Source organism: Borostomias antarcticus (genome assembly GCF_949987555.1).
Source record: "Borostomias antarcticus genome assembly, chromosome: 8".
NCBI classification, from domain to species: Eukaryota; Metazoa; Chordata; class Actinopteri; order Stomiiformes; family Stomiidae; genus Borostomias; species Borostomias antarcticus.
In genome coordinates, this window is record NC_140241.1 from 6,848,537 (window position 1) to 6,868,555 (window position 20,019).

General features: G+C 45.6%; 1 protein-coding gene across 1 annotated transcript; it reads left to right on the forward strand.

Annotated features, from left to right (window-relative positions):
- Positions 1–274: 274 nt before the first annotated feature.
- On the forward strand, positions 275–19,885 carry tmem67 (transmembrane protein 67; the record flags this gene model as incomplete). The annotated part of the gene is made up of 28 exons (XM_084442085.1): positions 275–467; positions 766–854; positions 976–1,066; positions 1,315–1,414; positions 10,195–10,264; positions 10,382–10,453; positions 11,962–12,024; positions 12,421–12,575; positions 12,705–12,813; positions 13,888–13,974; positions 14,356–14,421; positions 14,535–14,688; positions 14,814–14,934; positions 15,042–15,147; positions 15,280–15,336; positions 15,459–15,557; positions 15,702–15,800; positions 16,604–16,690; positions 16,850–16,949; positions 17,065–17,204; positions 17,457–17,597; positions 17,709–17,789; positions 17,909–18,025; positions 18,663–18,779; positions 18,889–18,996; positions 19,181–19,283; positions 19,502–19,644; positions 19,752–19,885. The coding sequence occupies 28 exons, from the start codon at positions 275–277 to the stop codon at positions 19,830–19,832; spliced, it is 2,949 nt and encodes a 982-aa protein (XP_084298211.1). The 3' UTR covers positions 19,833–19,885.
- Positions 19,886–20,019: the final 134 nt, after the last annotated feature.

The following is a 20,019-nucleotide window of genomic DNA, read 5'->3' on the forward strand; positions in this document are numbered from 1 at the left end:
TTTTTTTTACCAACAAACTTCTGCCATAACCACGCCCCCGCGAGTTTTCATTGGACAACCCTATCCCTATCCCTATCCCTAACCCTAAACCTAAACCTAACCCTAACCCTAACCCTAACCCTATCCCTATCCCTAACCCTAACCCAATGAAAACTCGCGGGGGCGTGGTTATGGCAGAAGTTGGTTGGTAAAAAAAAATCACGCGCGTGGTATGCTAATACCGACGGCAGAAGGGGGTTATGGGAAAATAACAGGAAGTTTACGGGACTTTACCATGGCGACGGCGACGCTACCTATGAACATCTGCAGACTGGCTATATTTCTCATGATAAAATCTCATTTACTTAATTCACAGCAGTTTGAAATATCATTTCAGAGTCCCACAGACTGTGACGAGGATAAGTATTTTGATATATCCAGCCTGACCTGTGTGAAATGCGGTCCAAATCAAAAGACGAGTACAAATGGTGGGTCTTACTGGCTAGCTTAACGTTAGCTTGCTAGCTACATTAAGATAGATAGCTCGCCAGTACAAGCTAAATCAAAGCCTAGCATAAACCACTGTGTATGGCCTAACTTTAGTATATCTTAAGTCTACACGTGCAAACTGTATCTTTCTGACACGTAGCTAGCTAACCGCACGTACTGGATTGGGGTTAACTGTTAGCTATCCAACGTGTTATAAGGGACATTAATTAGCTATAGCTACTAGGTAGCTAGCTAGGTAGATTTGCTCGTTGTAAACATGCAAACTTCTTCCCTCAGGGCTGAACTGTGAATGCCAGACCGGGTTCCGTGTTCTCTCCACCAATGGGGCATCCATTACTTGCCAACAGTGCCCCTCAGTCAAACCAGTAAGCCCCTCAGACAAACCCTGTAATTACCTGCATCTGCATTAACATTGCCATCATGCACAGGCGTCAGAATCCAATGTAAGCTGTCAAATTAATATGTTTGGGTGTGTTTTCTCCTTAGGCTGTAACAGAGGATAGATATGGATGTATTCGCTGCCCGGGCAGTCTTACAGAGGAGGGGGTGTGCCAGTGCCCTTCTGGAAGTATTCTAGGTGAGGAACTTGGAACAGCAATGTTGATCACACAGATATGCACATCTCATGGTTGGACTGTGCTGTCATTGTAATCTATGTTGTACATTCTTGCCGCTGAAACTCCTACCCCCCCCCCCCCCCCCCCAGGGATTATTAAAGTTCATCTCTCTCTCTAATGTATGAGGCAGTGTATGAGGTTGTTACTCATATAGATTGTTACTTGATGTGTTTTTGTGAGACAATGTTTGAATCTTTGTTATTTTCAGTGGAGAGGGATATTCAAGGGAACCTTCTAGAGGAGGCTAGGTGTGAGGTGTGCAATGGAGCCGACCCTGCCCTCTCAGCACCTGACAGCAATGGTGACAGGTAACACACCATCCCATCAGTGACATCACCAGATATCATTTTTTGTACAAGACTAACCGTTAAGAACCATCTCAATGTTAGGCTTTACAATGCTATGTAAGAATTGTGGGGCGCAGCTCCTCACAGCCCCACTCTGGCTGTTTTAGGCATGAGCCCTTATCCACCTTTCACTCCAAGACCTTCAGGTGGCATACAGCACAGAGACAGGTGTGAGCAGCACCCATGGTTTTTGTTCGGAGTGTCCTTCTCCTAGATGGGTTGCCTGTCATGGCTATGAGACCCATCTGCCCATGCTATTTGCCCATAGCTGGGACAGTGGTTGACAGACGCCAGGGCATGTCCACAAACCGGTGGGCCTGCACGCCTTGTCTCTGGGGCCCACTGCTGCTCCGAGACCCCCTATATCTTAGCCTGGGACCGCAAGGTACTGTACCTAGTTACCATGTGTGGCCATGAGGAGGCACTGTAGAAGTCTTGGCTGTAGAGAGGCTTTTCACCAGCAGAAGAGACTTAGGCCCTGTCCCAATACCCACCCTATGCCCCTCCCTGAAGTGTGCAATTGGGTGACATATTTCTGGAGGTGCGCAAGGGCACGACGAAGTGTGAAAGTCTGCACTTTACACGGCTGCTACAAAACAGATTTGGGACACCCTTGGTGACATCATTCGTTACTACTATGTTGTTTACAGCCCTCGCAGCTGTTTTCTGAAAAATAGTTTCAGTTTTTACATTAGTGGTGTTTACAGAAGTGTGTATTCTGTGGGTCCATGGATAAAGAACACCACTGGTTTGAATGTTGATAGCGAGCACATCTTCACACCTGCCCCATGTGCATCATAGCACCACATTAACATGTAAACAGTCATCAGCTGGTGTCAGACAGAAATCGATCCTATTTGCAAGTTAATAGATATGTAGATAGTTAGCTAGCTACCTCTCTATTAACTAGCAAATATCAACTACACCTCTTCAACAAGCTGTGAGTTATCCTGCTCGTATCCTTGTGCGGAGGTGTTCCTCAGTCCAGTGAAGAGGTGTTCACTCTCTGACCGGAGCTTGATGAACGTGAATGTCATCTCGTCGGACCCTGTGGTTAAATAAATTCCATAAATTATATGAAATCCAACACAATGCAGTATAACAACATTAATGTGTACGCTTGGTTGGTCATCGTTGGCTAGTGTAGCAAACATCGTTGCATCGAAAGTGAAAACTATATGCAAACTAATAACACAAATTAGTTTGGCAGCATATTACATAAATGAACTAGAGCAGATTCAACTTGGCGCTCGGGTGAGAACAAGGTAATATGAGTCTTTCAGGTGCTCTTGGGGTTTGGGAGGGAAACTTCAATGCAAAAACAGCAGGGCCCAGGCACTCAAAAACAGAAGGCGAGGAAGGTAGGAGAAAAAAGCCTTTATTCAATCATCTAGGGCTAAAAATCTTAAAAACCAACATGTTTGAACCGCACTGGTCTTCTTTCTCTGCCCTGAAGAAGACAAGTGCGGTCGAAACATGTTGGTTTTTAAGATTTTTAGCACTAGATGATTGAATAAAGGCTTTTTTCTCCTACCTTCCTCGCCTTCTGTTTTTGAGTGCCTGGGGACCTGCTGTTTTTGCATATTAAATGCTTTGTTGGTTCATATGCATGATTCTAAAACCAGAAACCTAGAACAGATGTTTTCGCTTACACTTGAACATCGCTTTTCTCCCAGCCAAGTTTACTTCTTGAGACAAGCGTGTCAATTGTGGTCTATTCACTTCAGCGAAGTCTGCATCGATGCAGACTCATGAGGAGGGCGCATAAAGGGTGAATCGAGGGTGTGGAGTGCACCCTTGCAAATGAGAAATGGGACACCCTACACCCTTGGCGGGTACGGGCATGTGAAGTGCAGGAGTGCGCACTTTGGTGCAAGGGTGGGTATTGGGACAGAGTCTTATGCACTTTTCAACCCCTTCAGAGAGGGCTAGCTGGCTGCAGTAGTTGAAAGCAGAGTAGCAAGCAGAAGCAGCATGCAGCTTGCACTATAACTACAAGCACTACTACCACAATACTACTGCACTGACACATCGCACAGCCCTGCATGCAAGCGCACATATAATGCATGCATATGTGATGGATTTTTCCATTGCACGTGTAAAACTCTTCTCTTTATTGTGTAATCATCATGATTGTATTATGATATATGCAGTTAAAGGTATACTTAGTGGGATTTTCCTAAAAAACTCAAGTATAAAGTAATACAAAAGGTAGGGTGAAGTTTGAATGTTGTGTTCACAAAACGCAACTGACAAATCCCACTTAGTATACCTTTAAAGTGTTAACATGTACTTCTTGGGTCAGCACGACAATGCTGGCTGTGTGATGAAATAACTTGTTTGAGCTTGCTGTACTTTGAGCAATCCATTGGTGTTGCTAAAATACTTATTGTTGCCAGATGAGTACACACTGACTTTTGTACAATGTCAGGTCAGACTCTAACCAACACATATACAGTACCTAACTTCTTACTATAACAATGAAGCACTATAACATCCCCTACCTGGGAGAGTAAATGTGACAGTAGAAGGTTTACTTTTTCTAATGCCAAATTAGTCAAATTAATTCTAAAGCTCTGCTTCATGCAAGGATTAGCAATACACAAAGAGCTAAACCAAATAATACAATATTAATTGAAATGGGAAAAAACAAGACAATGGACCTCATTCCTGAACATTTTCTTACGTGTCTTCTTAAATGTCTTCTTAAGAACTTCGTAAGACCAACCCTCTCAGCTGTGCTCCCCTTCTTAAGTTGAATGTGCGTTCTCGTACACCTGAATTTGCATACAAAAACGCCCCACCAGCTCCTTAAATAAATAAATAAAACAGAATCCCCAGACAGTGCGGAAAAAGTTGATTGATGTCAAGTTCACGTGCAAGTTTGACATTTTATTCGTCACATGCAACATACCAGTAAAATGAGCAGTGAGCTGTTTCTCCGCTGGCTCTTACAACGTGCACACTATGCTTAAGCAAGGTGAAAAAAAACAATACAAAATAACAATAGAAAACAAGACGGTATATGGACTTTTAATACAAAATGCAAAATATATAGCCTACATGAAAGGGATGTGCTGAGAGCAGATTAAATTGTACAGTTTAGTTAAATGCACGAGTAGGCTACTTGTAGATCTTGATAGGCCCTATCTATATTATGTAGGCCCATATGAGGTATTTTTGTTATGGATATTCACATGTTTATTTAGGCTACAGAATGTAGATGTGTCCATTCTGACGACTATGGAATATAAGGTGCTGTTGTGCTGAGTCTGAGTATAGCCACTGAGGTTCGTGCTTATTTATTCATTCACTGACATTTGCAGTGTTTGTGTAGTGCTTTTATTTATTTTAGGACACCACGATGCCTCTTAGAATCATGACTATAAATGTGAAACGTAATAGGAAATGATACAAATATCCTCGTATTTATGATTATGAATTCGATACGATTTCTCATAAATTCAGCCCCTGCGAACATGGGCGCACTCCAATCTTACCTACCTACGATTGCATTTCCATGTTCTTAAATCATGTTCTTAGATAAGAACAAATCTCAGATAAGAAACCATTCAGGAATGCCAGAATTGTCCCGGGAACTTCGTAAGTGGAGTTAAGAAGAAATTTCTTCTTAACTTCTTCTTAACTGCATTCAGGAATGAGGACCATTATTCTGGTTGGAGAGAGAGTTAGTTAAGTTGGCCTATCTTCCCTAACTCACCTACAGCTGGAACAGCTGTTGATGCTCAGTACTTTTGTAGGCCTTTCTTCATCATCTGGTTTCCCCCCAAACTTTTACAATCTTACACAATCAAGTTCCTCTTCCATCTAAAGTGTCTCTTCAGGACCATTCTGTGCTCTCCTGCCATGATGGCTCGTCACCAGGTCAAAGAAACACCAGCTGCATCTCACCAACAGGCAATTCCCTGTCTACTAGGTCGTCCTGGTCCCATGTGGCCTCAGGAATGTGAGTGCCATGGATTTATTACCCCGGGGGGGAGAGGAGGACCATGATGAGGAGAGAAAGTTATGGTTTGCAAAATCCCATTTCAAAGAACCAGTCTTGGTTCTGTGTTTTGTCAGATTTACTCCGAGTTTGACAGGAAACAAAACGAACCATGTTCCCTCCTACATGACCTCGCATTGATTAATCACTGGGTAGGGGAGGGCAGGATGTCCCGAGCCTGCCTGATCTTTATCAGGCATCACCAACATTCCAGTCAGTGAGATGGTCTCACAATATGGAATGTAGAATATTTGTAATGTCCATAATCTGCTACAACAGTGTGCATGAGCACTAAGCAACCATTGTACTGTTGTAAGACATGTTAGGACATGTTAGAAGTTGATGATTTTGACACCATATTTAGTCAAACTGTGTTTGATTGGTTGATGTTTCAAATGATGTAAGGAAACTGGGAGGAGAGAGGTAGGCTTAGAGCAGGATATAAAACCCAGATACACAGAAGAATCTTGGCACTCAAACGAACTGGCCACCTTTTCAACAATTGGGATGAGTCCCCCAACACCTGCCTTAGAAGGATGATGGACAAGTTGGAAGGATTGGATGAAGCTTAAGTGAACAACGGATGAAGCTTGACTGAACTGATCGACAGGGGAGTTTCAGGGTGGGAGCGAGCCTCCTCTCTACTGAGACATCAGGGTAGCAGGCTGTGAGCCTCCTCGGTGACGTGGGACTGGTGTCGAATACTTACCACCATCAATGATCAGAGATGGGGGCAAACCCCCTCTGCAACGAATTCTGGAGTTGGAAGTTCTCCAGCAACGAGGGAGAACAATTAAAGAACTGTGTGTTTGTAACTTGTGACCTAAGAAATCTCAATATCATCGAGGGATTCTTGAAGAATTTGTATTACTGGAAAACTCCAAAACGTAGCTCCATTGTGAGTCATTGGAATCGGACACCATGAGGCACTGACGTCGCGGAGCAGTGTGTGTGCATAGCATATGAACAATTGGTCTGCAACAGACTGAGTTCATGCCGTCATGGTAATTGTTGAGTGAAGGAAAGCAAGCACCTCACTCTGTCAGCAGAAAAGGGAAGCTGAGATCTCACGCAACTTGTTCAAGCATCAAGCACAGATTGGACACAAGTGTGGAATATGGTTGATTTTCAGAGAAATGCCTTTTAATATGATCCTGTTAGCTATTTCCTAATTATGATGATTGACCTCTGAGAATGGCTGTCGGCTTGAGTTTCCGGTAAGAAACGGTGTCCCTCTTCCATAGACTTATGAGATAAAGACATTCCATGGCTGGTACACTCTGTGCCAAACGCCATTGTTGTGGTTAGAGATAAAGGCCTGTGCGCCGAGGCGGCATAGGTTAACGTGACAAAACAAGGCCACAGAAGAGACCAGAGAGACAGTCTTATCGGAGAAGAGACGAGGGAGGGGGCGACACTCAAACCACATAAGAACGTTGCAACGAGACCAATGCTTTGATTTGGGTCCAGACAGCATACCGAGAGGTCAACTGTACATTAGGCCATGTCATCGTCTTTTGTATGTCAAACCTTCTGTAATAAACCGCTTTTGCTTGAGGCTCAAATCCCGTGTTAGAGAGATTCATTTGGAATACACCTGAAAAGGAGACACTGGACTGTGTGGTATTGTGTGAGATTGGGGGCCGTCTTTTATTGAAATCAAAACACAACGCAGAGCTGAAATAAGGACAATAATAAAAGACAACGAAAGTCATCACAAGTCACATCTGAGCAAAAGTCTTCAAAAAAGATAGTTACACAAGCACATATCTGGAGTTCCCGTGGTTCGAGTGAGAATCCTTCCTCAGTAAATAATCCACACAGTATCAGATATTTCACCTCTCCAACAAGAGGTTTCCTCTTTTCATTACAACCAAGAAAAAGGGCGTAGGCTCACCAGTCAAAGCTTGTCATTTTCACCCAAATCCTCCCCAGGATTCACTTGGTTCTATAGGTAAGGTGTTGATGTGATGTTATGTGTTGATGTGATATAATTATACCTCATATATTGCATGAATCCGCCTAGCAATATTCTTCTATCCTCTTCTATCATTATAAATAAAACGCTTATTGAGCATTATAAAACGTATAAATTATCTCCGGTTATTCACTTTTCACTGGGAGGATTAGAACCACTTAGTGGAAGATGCAGTAAGTACTTCAGGTCATGTCAAAAGTTAGGTGAAGCATGTTTATTATTCTTATTGGTTGCCTCAGTTAATAAATTAACACATGCTTAGGACTAAAGTACAGGGTTTGTCCTGCATAGAGGATTTTTTGGCGCCCCCAAAGAGATTTTAGCCAGAGCCAAAGGAAAATCACCAGTGCCAAAATGCTAAAAATTTAAAATAAAAATAGCAATTTAAATCATCTCCAAATGTGTTTGATAGCTTGTTTCAAGTGCAGCCCATCCCTCTTTCTTGCATTGTCCATAGTTTGGACCACTAGTAATCGAGATAATTAATTGATTGATTAATTGCAAAGAATATAGTCCTATATACGCTGGTAGGCTACTCGGCATAAAACACAAAAATTGTGTGCACATCACCCCCCCCCAAAGACTCATTCTGAGCCAGGAAAAACCCTGAAGTATACTAGTTGTTAAAACCATTCCCAGCAACCACAGCAACCACAGCAACAGGCATCTCACAGAGAAGAGCAGTCGTTAACCAGTAGTGACCCCTGACGGTATCACCCTTCACAGGTCATTGGGGGGGGGAGCTGTAGGGGTTGAAGCGAGGTGGACTTGTGTATTCTGATCCTTTCCCACAACAATGGAGTAGCCTACTGTACCTGTTATGACAGGCTTATGTTGGCTGCTCACGCGGCTGCTTTGATATGTCTTAACCATACTGTATGTGACCCTGTCCTAAGTACATTTGTTATCCTTCCATGACAAATATGCCAATGAGGTAATGTCTAAGTGGGAGCTTTCTTCTCACATTCACAACTATATAAGACGTGTAATCACAGTTTGTACTTCAATTTATCAGCTGATTAACTCCGAGTCGCTTGATCAACAATAAAGACCAGCACTCGTAGAGACTGAAGAGGGTGGAAACAATTTGAGACATAGAAAAAACCCTGCATTTCAGAACCAATCCTGCATCTTTAGGGCGGTCCTTCCTAATGTAATGGGGTGGTGAATGTTTTGTTTTGATTCTCCACTCCAGTTTGTTTGTTGTTTGTTTGTTTTATTTCCGGTAAGGCGAGTCATTCGCCCTATTGCCTCCGACCGACTAACTTCCACCACAGTCTCAACCAAACCCTTAATACAAAACTATATACTTTGTTAATCTACATTATACATTTAATAGCTATAGTTTGCTGCCCATTTGTCAATGTTTCTTCATGTGTTCTCTTCACCCACTGCTCCTTGTCCTCACCCGATGAATGCTTTTGACTGACTGCGGTGGTCTTGACGATTCTTTCATGTGATGCTGAGATGGTGGCTTCTCGATGGCCTCTCCTCTCTTTCGCGGATTAGAGTTTCTTGGGGTGGTTGTCTGGTGGTGGAAGTTTCTTGGGGTGGTTGCCTGGTGGTGGAAGTTTCTTGGGGTGGTTGTCTGGTGGTGGACGTTTCTTGGGGTGGTTGCCTGGTGGTGGTAGTTTCTTGGGGTGGTTGTCTGGTGGTGGTAGTTTCTTGGGGTGGTTGTCTGGTGGTGGTAGTTTCTTGGGGTGGTCGCATGGTGTTGATATCGCTGATGCTAGTTGTTTGCTGGGAGACAAAGGTTCCCAGCACTAGGTCTCCCTTCTGCAGGCTTTACAATCTCAGAGGGGCAGGTGATGTCAGCACTCCAACGATGGGCCTTGTGCCTCGATTTGTGCTTGTGTAGAGGCTGGCAAAGGTCATCCTTAAGCCCTTCTGTGACCTTGCGCCCTTCCCTACCCTAGTATTGAGGTACTCCACCTGTAATTGCACAGGGGACCTCTGCGACAGTACAAGAGGCTCCCAAGACGATGTTGAAGACTTTCTCTTCGGTACTTCATCATCATCGTCGCTTGACCTTTTTGCTTGTGCAGCAGGGGACCTCATTCTTTTAAAAATAAGCGCCTGAGTGCTCAATCCTAAATGTAGTAGATCATATGAAAAAGAGAATAGTTAGCACTCCAAGTTTGTTTGTTTACTTTATTAGCCACATGAACGTTTCGGGCAGTGTCCTTCCTCAGCATGTGTAATGGCAGTGCGCCAATGTCATTGTGACATTGAGACCCGATTACAATGTCACATTGCCATTATACATACCGAGGAAGTAAACAAACAAACTTGGAGTGCTGCTATGGAGTAACTAGGAGATCATCCACTGTACATATAGCTATTGACTGATCGGTGTTGACACAAGTTACCTAGTGCCCTTAAGGCATTAGACATACTCTAGGTTATATGTAAGTACCACAAGTAAACATCCCGACAGCAGGCCCATCTCTTATCACCAAATCAAATATCTCCCCACTCCTGCCACCACTCGTTCTGTTCTGTATTGCATTGCATGTCTGTCAGTGGGATTGTTCCTTACAGTGCACCCTGCCTTGATTATGGTCATGTAAATTTATGCACCCCTCAGGCAGTTACGCAGGTAGTAGGTACTGTAGTAGTACCCCTTGACCAGAGCCACCAACTCCAAGACAAAACGTATTACCCTTTTTGTTTAATAAATGGTTCAAATTTATTTCTGACTGAACTGATATTTTTGTAAACCAAGGTGTGTGAGAAAGTACTGCTCTTTTCTCTCAGGTGTGAGAGGTGTCAGGCCTCCTTCATCAATACCTCCCTCTCCTGTGTGTGTGGCCCCACTAACATCCTGGTGAGTCCAGCGCGCCTTTGTCTGTGCCCTCACATGTGTGTCATACATGAGTCCATTGTACAGCCACCCAGCCCAGAGCGTGCACCCGTCATTAATGTGGCCTGTGTCTCTTCTCAGGCAGGAGGATTGTGTTTCCCTCCTAACAACCTCCCCTCTGCTGTCAACCCAAATGTCAACTTTGCCCAGCTGGTGAGTAAGATTTAAAATCTCTTTTTTCAAGACAGACCCGGCGAGAAGGCAGGATAAAAACATACATTTAGGTTTCAAACAAACACACAAATATAAAAAATGATGGTGATCTTCTACACCTCCATCATCGAGTTCATCTTCACCTCCTGGTACTCCGCTGCTCCATCCCATCACCATCTGGTACTCCGCTACTACAGCCAAGGACAGGGCCAAACAAACAAACCCTGAAGCGGGCCAGGAATTTTGCAGCTGACCCCTCCCACTCCGGCCATAATCTCTTCGTGCCACTCCCCTCAGGCAGGAGGTCCACCAGGACCACGTCTGCACGCCACAGAGAGGCAGCTTCTTCCCCACAGCCATCAGCCTCTTGAACGAGGCTTGTGTCCCCATCTGACTCAGTCACAAATCGCAAGGCACAATGACACACAGTATCCAGCGACCACAAACAGTGGGCAGAAGCACTCGTATACAATAAATCACCATAGTCTAGCAGCGGCAGGAAGGTTGCCAACACAAGCCGACACAGCATAAGCTATTAGTTCCGTTGGTCTCATAAATTAACTTGTCATACCTCTTTGTTGGAACACTGCGATAACCTTAGTTTTTCGGTTATAACAAAAATAAAAAAGTGAATTAGACAATGTGTGAAAGGTCCGCCCTCCCCCCGCTCCCGTAAGAGGTACACTATGACTTCAGCATTCGAAGCTTCCTTTCCACCGTGCGTGGGTTGATCTCTCGCTCGTCTCACACGGCTGCTTACACCCAACCAACCCAACCCAGCTGCACCCATCTGGTGCAAACTTCCTGTTCTCTCGTGGTTGGCTGGAGCTACAGGTGGCTATTCCGGCATCTTCTGCCCATGTTGAATTAGGGGAGGAAACTCTCGTTGAGGCAGGAAATACGTGTTGGGTGGGGGATCTCCCCAATGGTTATTGGGTTGCCGCGGCATCTGATGGCGTCTTCCATTGAAGTCCCCGGTCTGGTTGTGGTGTCTGTAGTCTGGATCCCAACCTCATATTGTATACTGTCCCCCACCATAAGGGGCCTGCTCCTCTTGTTTCTTTTTTGTTTGGTACCTCAAAGTAGAACAGGCTCTGAGTTTACTGGCCTACTTTTAGGGAGACATGGTTCTGCAGCTGGGGCTTCAGCACCCTTAACACTGTGCGTACGCGTAGACTATTGCAAGCCTTTGAACAGCTAACATTTTCTGCCTCCTGCCCGTTAAAAACAACAACGCATTTCGTCTTTGCGAACGTAAATGATGTATGTGTTCATCTGCATATGAAGCGGGGAAGTGAGATCCGATCACAAGTGGTCGCTCACTCCAGACGCCTGTTGGAGACGCGTCCTAATGCCAGGTGTGAACTGACTTGGAGCTGTCCGCTTGTGATTGGGTCATCGCCCAAGACGCATGTTAATGCCAGGTGTGAACAGGGCTATACTTTGACTCAATCTCTTTATATATCTCTCTCATGTTCATCTGTCTCTCTGTGAATTTCCCCCTGCAGGCTCTCCCTGTCCAGTCAGCGTGGTTCTCCAAAAACCTCTACTCCTCAGCAGCTGCCTGCCTGGTAAACACAGCCTCTACCAGGGGCGGCCGTTTAGCTCAGGAGGCAGAGCGAGTCGTTCAATGACCGTAGGGTCGGCAGTTCGTATCCCGGCTCCTCCTGACGACATGTCGAAGTGTCCTTGGGCTGAACCCCAAATTGCTCCCAATGAGCAGGCTAGCACCTTGCATTGCTGTGTGAATGTGTGCGTGAATGGGTGAATGAGAGGCCTTCATGAGAGGCCTGTAAAGTGCTTTTGATTAAAGCGCTATATAAGTGAAGTCCATTTATCATTTACCACCATCACACCTCTACATCCCCCCAGCCCTGTGTGTCCTCCTCCTACCACAAGGACCATTCACACAGTGTGTATAATCTGTTTGCCGTGTTCTTTGTTTTGCGCGTGCGCGTGTTCCGCAGGTGTTCTCCAACCTGACGGCGTGCCAGGCTCTGGGGAACATGTGCGTGATGAACATGCACTCCTTCAGCAGTGTGGCCAATGACGCCTGCGGCCTCTTCGGCGCCATTTTCAGATCCACCGCCGCCCTGGGCTCAACGCAGGACAACTCCTACTGGTAACCCAGTCACTACAGTGTTCTGTGATCGTTCGGTGATCAACTGTGTAGGTGCACTGTGGGAAGTTCCACTCTTAACCAGTCATGTAAACCAGCCATGACTCTTCCTTCTGTCCCATGTGACTTCAGGAGGGTCAATCTGCCGTGGCTTTACTACGGAGACCAGCCAGGCCTGGCCGGTCGCGTGCTGCAGACCGCACCACTCCTTACGGGGTTCAGCTTCAAGGGGAACAGACGGGTCAGTACTGTTGTGGAAAATTTAAGTACAAGAGTAATGATATACTGCTTAGTGCTGTTGATTTCAATATGGCCACCACTATACTGTGTGACTTGTTGTTGATTCTACTTATATGATGTAAAACTGTTGCTAGGAGGACCCTAGCAACGGTAGCCTTATCGCTTTCTCCAGAAGTCTTATCTCTCAAGTTCTTGAGAGAGCGGTTTCTTCTGTGGGATATAAATATGAAGCACTCCAGAAGCTCAATGCTGATGACATAGAAGAGCTTGGAGATTGCTTACCTTGCTTCATGGTTGTGTCATTAGCCCGTCTGCAGATGTAACTTAAGAATAAACAATATTTAACGAATTCAGAAGTCTGGCGTCTGTTCAAAGAGGTTGATAAAGAAATTCCACTACAGTACGCACAGAGACTCTAAACTAACAGTGGTTGAACAATTAGTCTAACCCTTCACGACAGCTGGCTCATTATACAGCGCCTTGTTGTAGAATTTCTCATTCAATATTGGTTAAGAAGCAAGATAGTTCAACAGAGCTAGCAGAATTTATTCCACAAGGATTGTCACAAACACTCGAGTGTGGCTTCTTGTCAAGCAACCTGCAGCAAGGCTGGTCAGTTGAGAGAGCGCCCAATGCAATCTGTCTCTCACACTCTAACCAGAAGATGTGCAACTCCCCTTTCCTGTTGACAAATCTGGACGTAATAAAAGACTTAAAACCTAGACATAGATGGACCCTCCCAGTCCCAGGTATATGTTGTAAAGCTCACAGGACACGGATCATTGGGCTGCCCTTTCCATACCACCCTGGTTGTAAAGATAACCAGCTTACCATGGCAATTAGCCCCCCTTTCCAAACACACACACCTCCTCCAAACCTCTCTGTGACCCCAACCCCTTGTCTTCTCATTGTAACGTTGTACAGAACACATTTTTACTCTTACAGCCTCAAACACAGCACTCCTAACCACAAAACAAACAAAATCACTGCTGCTATAACATATGTACTAGTCATCCTAGGCAGAGTACTACTACTAACCCACCAGTCACCCTTCTATCACGCTCATGTCCCTCAGAACACAGACATCAACCTGCTGGCTGCTGTCTACAACATCAGAGGAGACTTCCTGTCCTGGGAGAAGGTGGGAGGGGCTAACCTGCAGGTAAGATAAAAAATAATAATAATATTTTTTATTACAGCTTTTATTATACAATGGCTCAAATACAGTATAAATGAAGCTGACAATAGCATATTTTTACATAACACATATACACAGAACACACAAAAACACATTATTAATACAGTCTAGTCAGCACCATACCCAGGGGGACCTGCAGGTAAGATCGTGGGACCGGAATCACATGAGATTGAGAGCAAGTCTCTAGTGCCAGGGGCGAGATTGAGCTGTGTACAGAAATACCTGTGAGTGCCAGAGGGTGGCAGCAGAGCCCTGTCTCATAAGCCTAGCCCAGTGGATGGTTGTAAGACAGACTCTATTCTGTACATATGAAGTTACTGGAGAACGTCTTTCCCTCTCTCTCAGTTGTGTCCAGATACAGCTGCCCGACAGAGATCTGCCTACGCGTTTGGCACCACCTACCAAGAGAGTGTGAGTGTCTCAAATGTTTTATTTTGGATAGAGGGCCTCTTCGTATCTGCATCTTTTCCTTGAGCTTGAGCTGCTGTTATATGCTGTGTGTGTGTGTGTGTGTGTGTGCGCAGTGTGTTCTCTCCGTAGTGGATCTGTTGCGTGTGTATCCCGAGCCGTTGTTCTACGACGTGTTTGTGGACCAGAGCAGCAGCGAGAGCAGGAGGCTCCTCCCCCTTCCCACGCGCAACCTTAACCAACAATACAACGGCCTGTTCACCAACCAAGGTGCGGGCGTGTCTGAGTCAGTGTGTCTGGCCTTGTACAATACATGTTCATGTGGATGTTTGAGAAACTGATAACGTGTGTGTGTGTGTGTGTGTGTGTGTGTGTGTGTGTGTGTGTTTATACAGGGAACATGAATAACTGGTACCTGACCCGGCGACTGTTGTTGGTAGACACCCTCAGCGGGAGAGAGAAGAGTCTGAGCTCCTTGCCTAAAGTTATTCGCATTGCTAGTAGCATCAGTATAAGGTGCGTCACACACACTTTTTTTTTTCCCTCTATATAGTTTTTTTTTTTTTTTTACCTATTTGTCACCTATTCACTTTTGTCACCAACTGTTGTGTATGTTGGAGCAGGTTCCAGCTGGTACCAGACACTCAGAGGGGGCAGGTGTTCCCTCCACTGCTCTCTGTGTCCTACTCAGACATCCTCATCACAGACCCCGACACACAGACCGTTTCAGTGAGTATCACACACCCCATATTCACACACACACACACACACACACCCCTCGACCAGGTGTAATCACACACAAACACACACACACACACACACACACACACACAAGGCTATTTAAGTGATGTGTGTTTTCAGGTGTCGTTTGCTGTCGAATATGAGATGGACCAGATTGAGGCTCGCATAAAGACAGATGTGAGTATCCAGATGAGGAAGTCAGCCTTGACCACAAGGGGGACATCACAGAGTAATCCCAAAGTACTGACCCCTGGTCTGTGTGTGTGTGTGTGTGTGTGTGTGTGTATGTGTGTGTGTAGATAGCCCTAGGGGTGCTGGGTGGTGTAGCTGTACTGTATTCACTGCTGAAGACAGCCAGCTGGAAGAGGAGGATTGCCTCCCCGCTCATCGACATGGAGGTACCAGAGCCCCAACGCTCAAATCTGAATCTAGTGTAGAGATGACACTCCTCTCTCTCTCTAAGGACCAACATTAAATGTATATCCTTCCTTAACCCCCCCCCCACACACACACACACCTCTCTCTCTCTCTTTCTCTCCCAGACTGTGATGAAGTTCGTTTTGTTCTATGCTGGTGATTTGGCTAACGTGTTCTTCATCATCACGGTGGGAACTGGACTCTACTGGCTGATCTTCTACAAGGTCAGTAGAGTCAATTTGATCCATATCTGAAACTAATCCAAATGATACAAACAAGATTCAAGGGATGCTTCCCATGTTTTCTGACATGTCATCCTCACATACAGCATATCTTCCTTGTTATCTGTCCTCGGTTGAAACTGAGAGTTAAGTTTTTGTCTCCTGCACTCTCAGACGTTGGAGGCAAGTTCCTCTCCCTGTTCCTGTTCTGTGATTATTCTAGTCTACCTTCACGAACAGGAGGTTTAACTGTGTGTGATTATTCTAGTCTACCTTCACGAACAGGAGGTTTAACTGTTTGTGATTAGTCTACAGTAGTCTACCTTCACGAACAGGAGGTTTAACTGTGTGTGATTAGTCTAGTCTACCTTCACGAACAGGAGGTTTAACTGTGTGATTATTCGAGACTACCTTCATAAACAGGAGGTTTATCTGTGTGTGATTAGTCTAGACTACCTTCATGAACAGGTTTAACTGTGTGTGATTATTCTAGACTACCTTAGTGAACAGGAGGTTTAACTGTGTGTGATTAGTCTAGTCTACCTTCATGAACAGGTTTAACTGTGTGTGATTAGTCTAGTCTACCTTCATGAACAGGTTTAACTGTGTGTGATTAGTCTAGTCTACCTTCATGAACAGGAGGTTTAAATGTGTGATTATTCTAGTCTACCTTCATGAACAGGAGGTTTAAATGTGTGATTATTCTAGTCTACCTTCATGAACAGGAGGTTTAACTGTGTGATTATTCTAGACTACCTTTGTGAACAGGAGGTTTAAATGTGTGTTTATGTGTGTTTGCTGTTTAGGCCCAGCAGTTTGTGTCTGTGCTGTTGCCGTTGCCTGCTCAAGAGGAGCGCTTTGTGACATATATCGGCTGTGCCTTCGCTCTCAAGGTGAGACCTCACACAGTGTGTTTGTGTGCGTGTGTGTGTGTGTTTATCTGGAAGCTAAAGTGATTTCTGTGTATTTATACCTTAATACGTTTGTGTGTGTGTGTGCGTGTGCGTGTGTGTGTGTGTGTGTGTGGTGTGTGTGTGTGTCCATCCATCCAGACGGTACAGTTTCTCCACAAGCTTATCCAGCAGGTATCAGTGGATGTGTTCCTCATTGACTGGGAGAGACCACGTGGTAAAGCCAACAGGATTGTCCAGGGTATACACACATGGGTTTCTATATCTGCTAATCCATTCTCATAGATTATCATCTTCAGCTCTATAATTCCGTATCTCTTTGAATGAGAGATGAATAAGGATGTGGTTGTCGTCAGGCTCTGGCGAGGCGAAGCGTGACCCCTCTCCTGTCAGCATCTGGAGGACCTACTTTGTTGCTAACGAATGGAACGAGATCCAGACAATCCGCAAGATCGAGCCAACCTTCCAAGTCATGGCGGTTCTCTTTCTTCTAGAGGTACACGCAAACACACACCCCTTCGGCTTGTGTGCATCCCAGTCTGTCATCTCTCCAGCCTTCCTTCCTTCCTTCCTTCCTGTTCTTCCTTCCTTCCTTCCTTCGTTCGTTCCTTCCTTCCTTCCTTCCTTCCTTCCTTCCTTCCTTCCTTCCTTCCTTCCTTCCTTCCATCCTTCCTTCCTTCCTTCCTTCCTTCCCTCCTTCCTTCCTTTCCTCTGTCCTAATGTAACCCATGCCTCTGTTCTTGTCCAGGTGGTGGGTTTCTCCAATCTGGCTCTCAGGGACCCCTGGTCAGCGCTGGAGCGCCCCCCCCGGGCCTACACCCCTCCCTACAGCCTGACGCTGCGTTACGGCCTGGCCGCCACACTCTGGCTCGGCGTGGGACTGCTGCAGGTAGCCCCAGGCTCGCCCACGGCCGGCCCGCACGCACGGACGAAACCGCAGCCCCGTTCGAACAGGAACCCGTCTCCTATACCCTCCTCACGATGTGATCGTTTCTTGTAGATGGTGTTCTTCACCGTGTTCCACGAGCGTTTCGTGGAAGATAAGATCCGCCAGTTCGTGGACCTCTGCTCCATCAGTAACGTGAGTAGAGCGTCTATCCAGCGTGTTTCTCTTTCTCTCGTCATACAAAGGAAACTATTCATAAGCGTTCGCTGCGCACTGCCCGTTCTGAATGTCTCTCTGCGCGCGCGTCTGTGCAGATCTCCGTGCTGCTCCTGTCCCACAAGTGCTTCGGCTACTACATCCACGGGCGCTCTGTGCACGGCCACGCCGACACCAACATGGAGGAGATGAACAACAACCTGAAGAGGGAGGCGGTGCGTGAACCCAGTCCCTCTCCTGCCAGAGCTGTCATCCATGTAGAGATTCTCACCACACCCCACCCCCTCCTCTCTCACTGACCCCGTTTACACATTGCATTAAAATGCATCTCGTATCGAGATTGTATCGAGATAATGATTTAGCTTGATTACATTTACACCTGGCATCCATTTGAGATCCGATCGACTCTGTCCAGCTGACAATCGAACGTCACATCCTGTTTGTGCTTGAATATTTTCGTCCGACCAAATTGAGAGTAGACACTTTTGTCTCGTCTGGACTCCAGCCTTGACCAGGATCCATTGTAATGCTTTCTTGCTAGCTGTCATGGAAGCCTGCTCCTTGCTGGTCTGGAACCGGCGCGTTCCAACGGCTACGTATTTCCGCCCACATTGTTGATATGTGGATTAAAAACGCATTTCCATTTACACTTATATTAAATGTGGTCGAAATGCGTCCCTGACCACCTCCGGAGGTGGTTTGGCTGATCGGATAGCAATCTGTCCTCAAAATGTTTTGGGCGCATTTACACCTGTATTTTCATGTGGTTTAGCACAATCAGATTGCAATCTGATCACCAAGAACGCATTTTAATGCAAGGTGTAAACGGGGTCTCTGTCTCTCTGTCTACAGGAGTCCCTGTGTGGTCAGCGGGGGCTGCTCCCCAACACGGACACCCAGACCTTCCAGGTGTCCATCACCAACCGCCTGAGACAGCAGTACGACCGCATCCGGGAGCCTCTCAACAGGGTGCGTGTTTGTTTGTTTGTTTGCGTGCGTGCGTGCGTGATGTGTTTACACAACGTACCTTAGAGCTCTCCGAACGTGCTGAACACGTCTTTCCCGCTGTGTCTCGCAGAGGAACGGACCGTCTCGGTTGGTGGACGCGTCGCCGGCCAACCCGTTTGAGCAAAGCACCAAAGCCTACCACAGCATGAACCGCTTCCTGGGATCCATTATAGACCATGTTAGTAGTGCTCGCACACATGCGTACACACACCCAGAACCGCATTGGATTCTTCATGAATTTGTCATACTGTAGCAGTGACACAACATAATATGCCATCATTTTTGCACTTGTCAAAGAGCCACTTGTGTATTTCATCCAGCCCAGTGAAATCTGTCTCTGGGGTTCCTTCTGTTGTCTGTAGGGCCATCGGGACCTGGACTACATAGTGAAAGACAAGCTATTTTTTGAGAGGGTCATCGGGATGGAGTTCATAGAGCCCATCGACAAAAGCATTTTCTACAATGGTAATGACTCAACACTGTGCCCCCGTATCACCAGGTGACCTGTTGATGACCAGCTGACCTATTCGTGTGCGTGTGTGTGTATATGTGTTTGTGTGTGTGTGTGTGTGTGTGTATGTGTGTGTGTGTGTGTGTGTGTGTATGTATGTGTATGTGTGTGTATATGTGTGTGTGTGTGTGTGTGTGTGTGTGTGTGTGTGTGTGTGTGTGTGTGTTTGTAGATGAGTCTCACTCTTTCAGCAATGTGCTGTTCTACGGGAACGAGGCCACGCTGCTGATCTTCGATACCCTGTTCTTCTGTGTGGTCGACCTGGGGGCTCAGAACTACACTCTGGCTGCTGTACTCACATACCTACAACAACTGGTCAGTGTGTGTGTGTGTGTGTGTGTGTGTGTGTGTGTGTGTGTGTGTGTGCGTGCGTGCCATTTTATAACCTTGAACTACTGAAAAATAACAGTTTTGTTTTTCAGATCTTTCGTTTGATTCGCAATGTTTTGGGGCGAAGAAATCTTGCAAACAAGACATTGGTGGACCGGAGATTTCTTATTTAGTGTCCATTTATTTTTACTTTTTGTCTTTTATTCTGGCTATGCCTTCTTAGCTGTTTGTCAATAGCATTTCTAATTTTCCACAGCTTGTGCAGCTACAGTGTTTTTATACTGATGATTTTGTACCATTCGACTCAGTATTTTGATAGATGATGTAAATATTTGAATTTTTTGTATTTGATGTTTTATA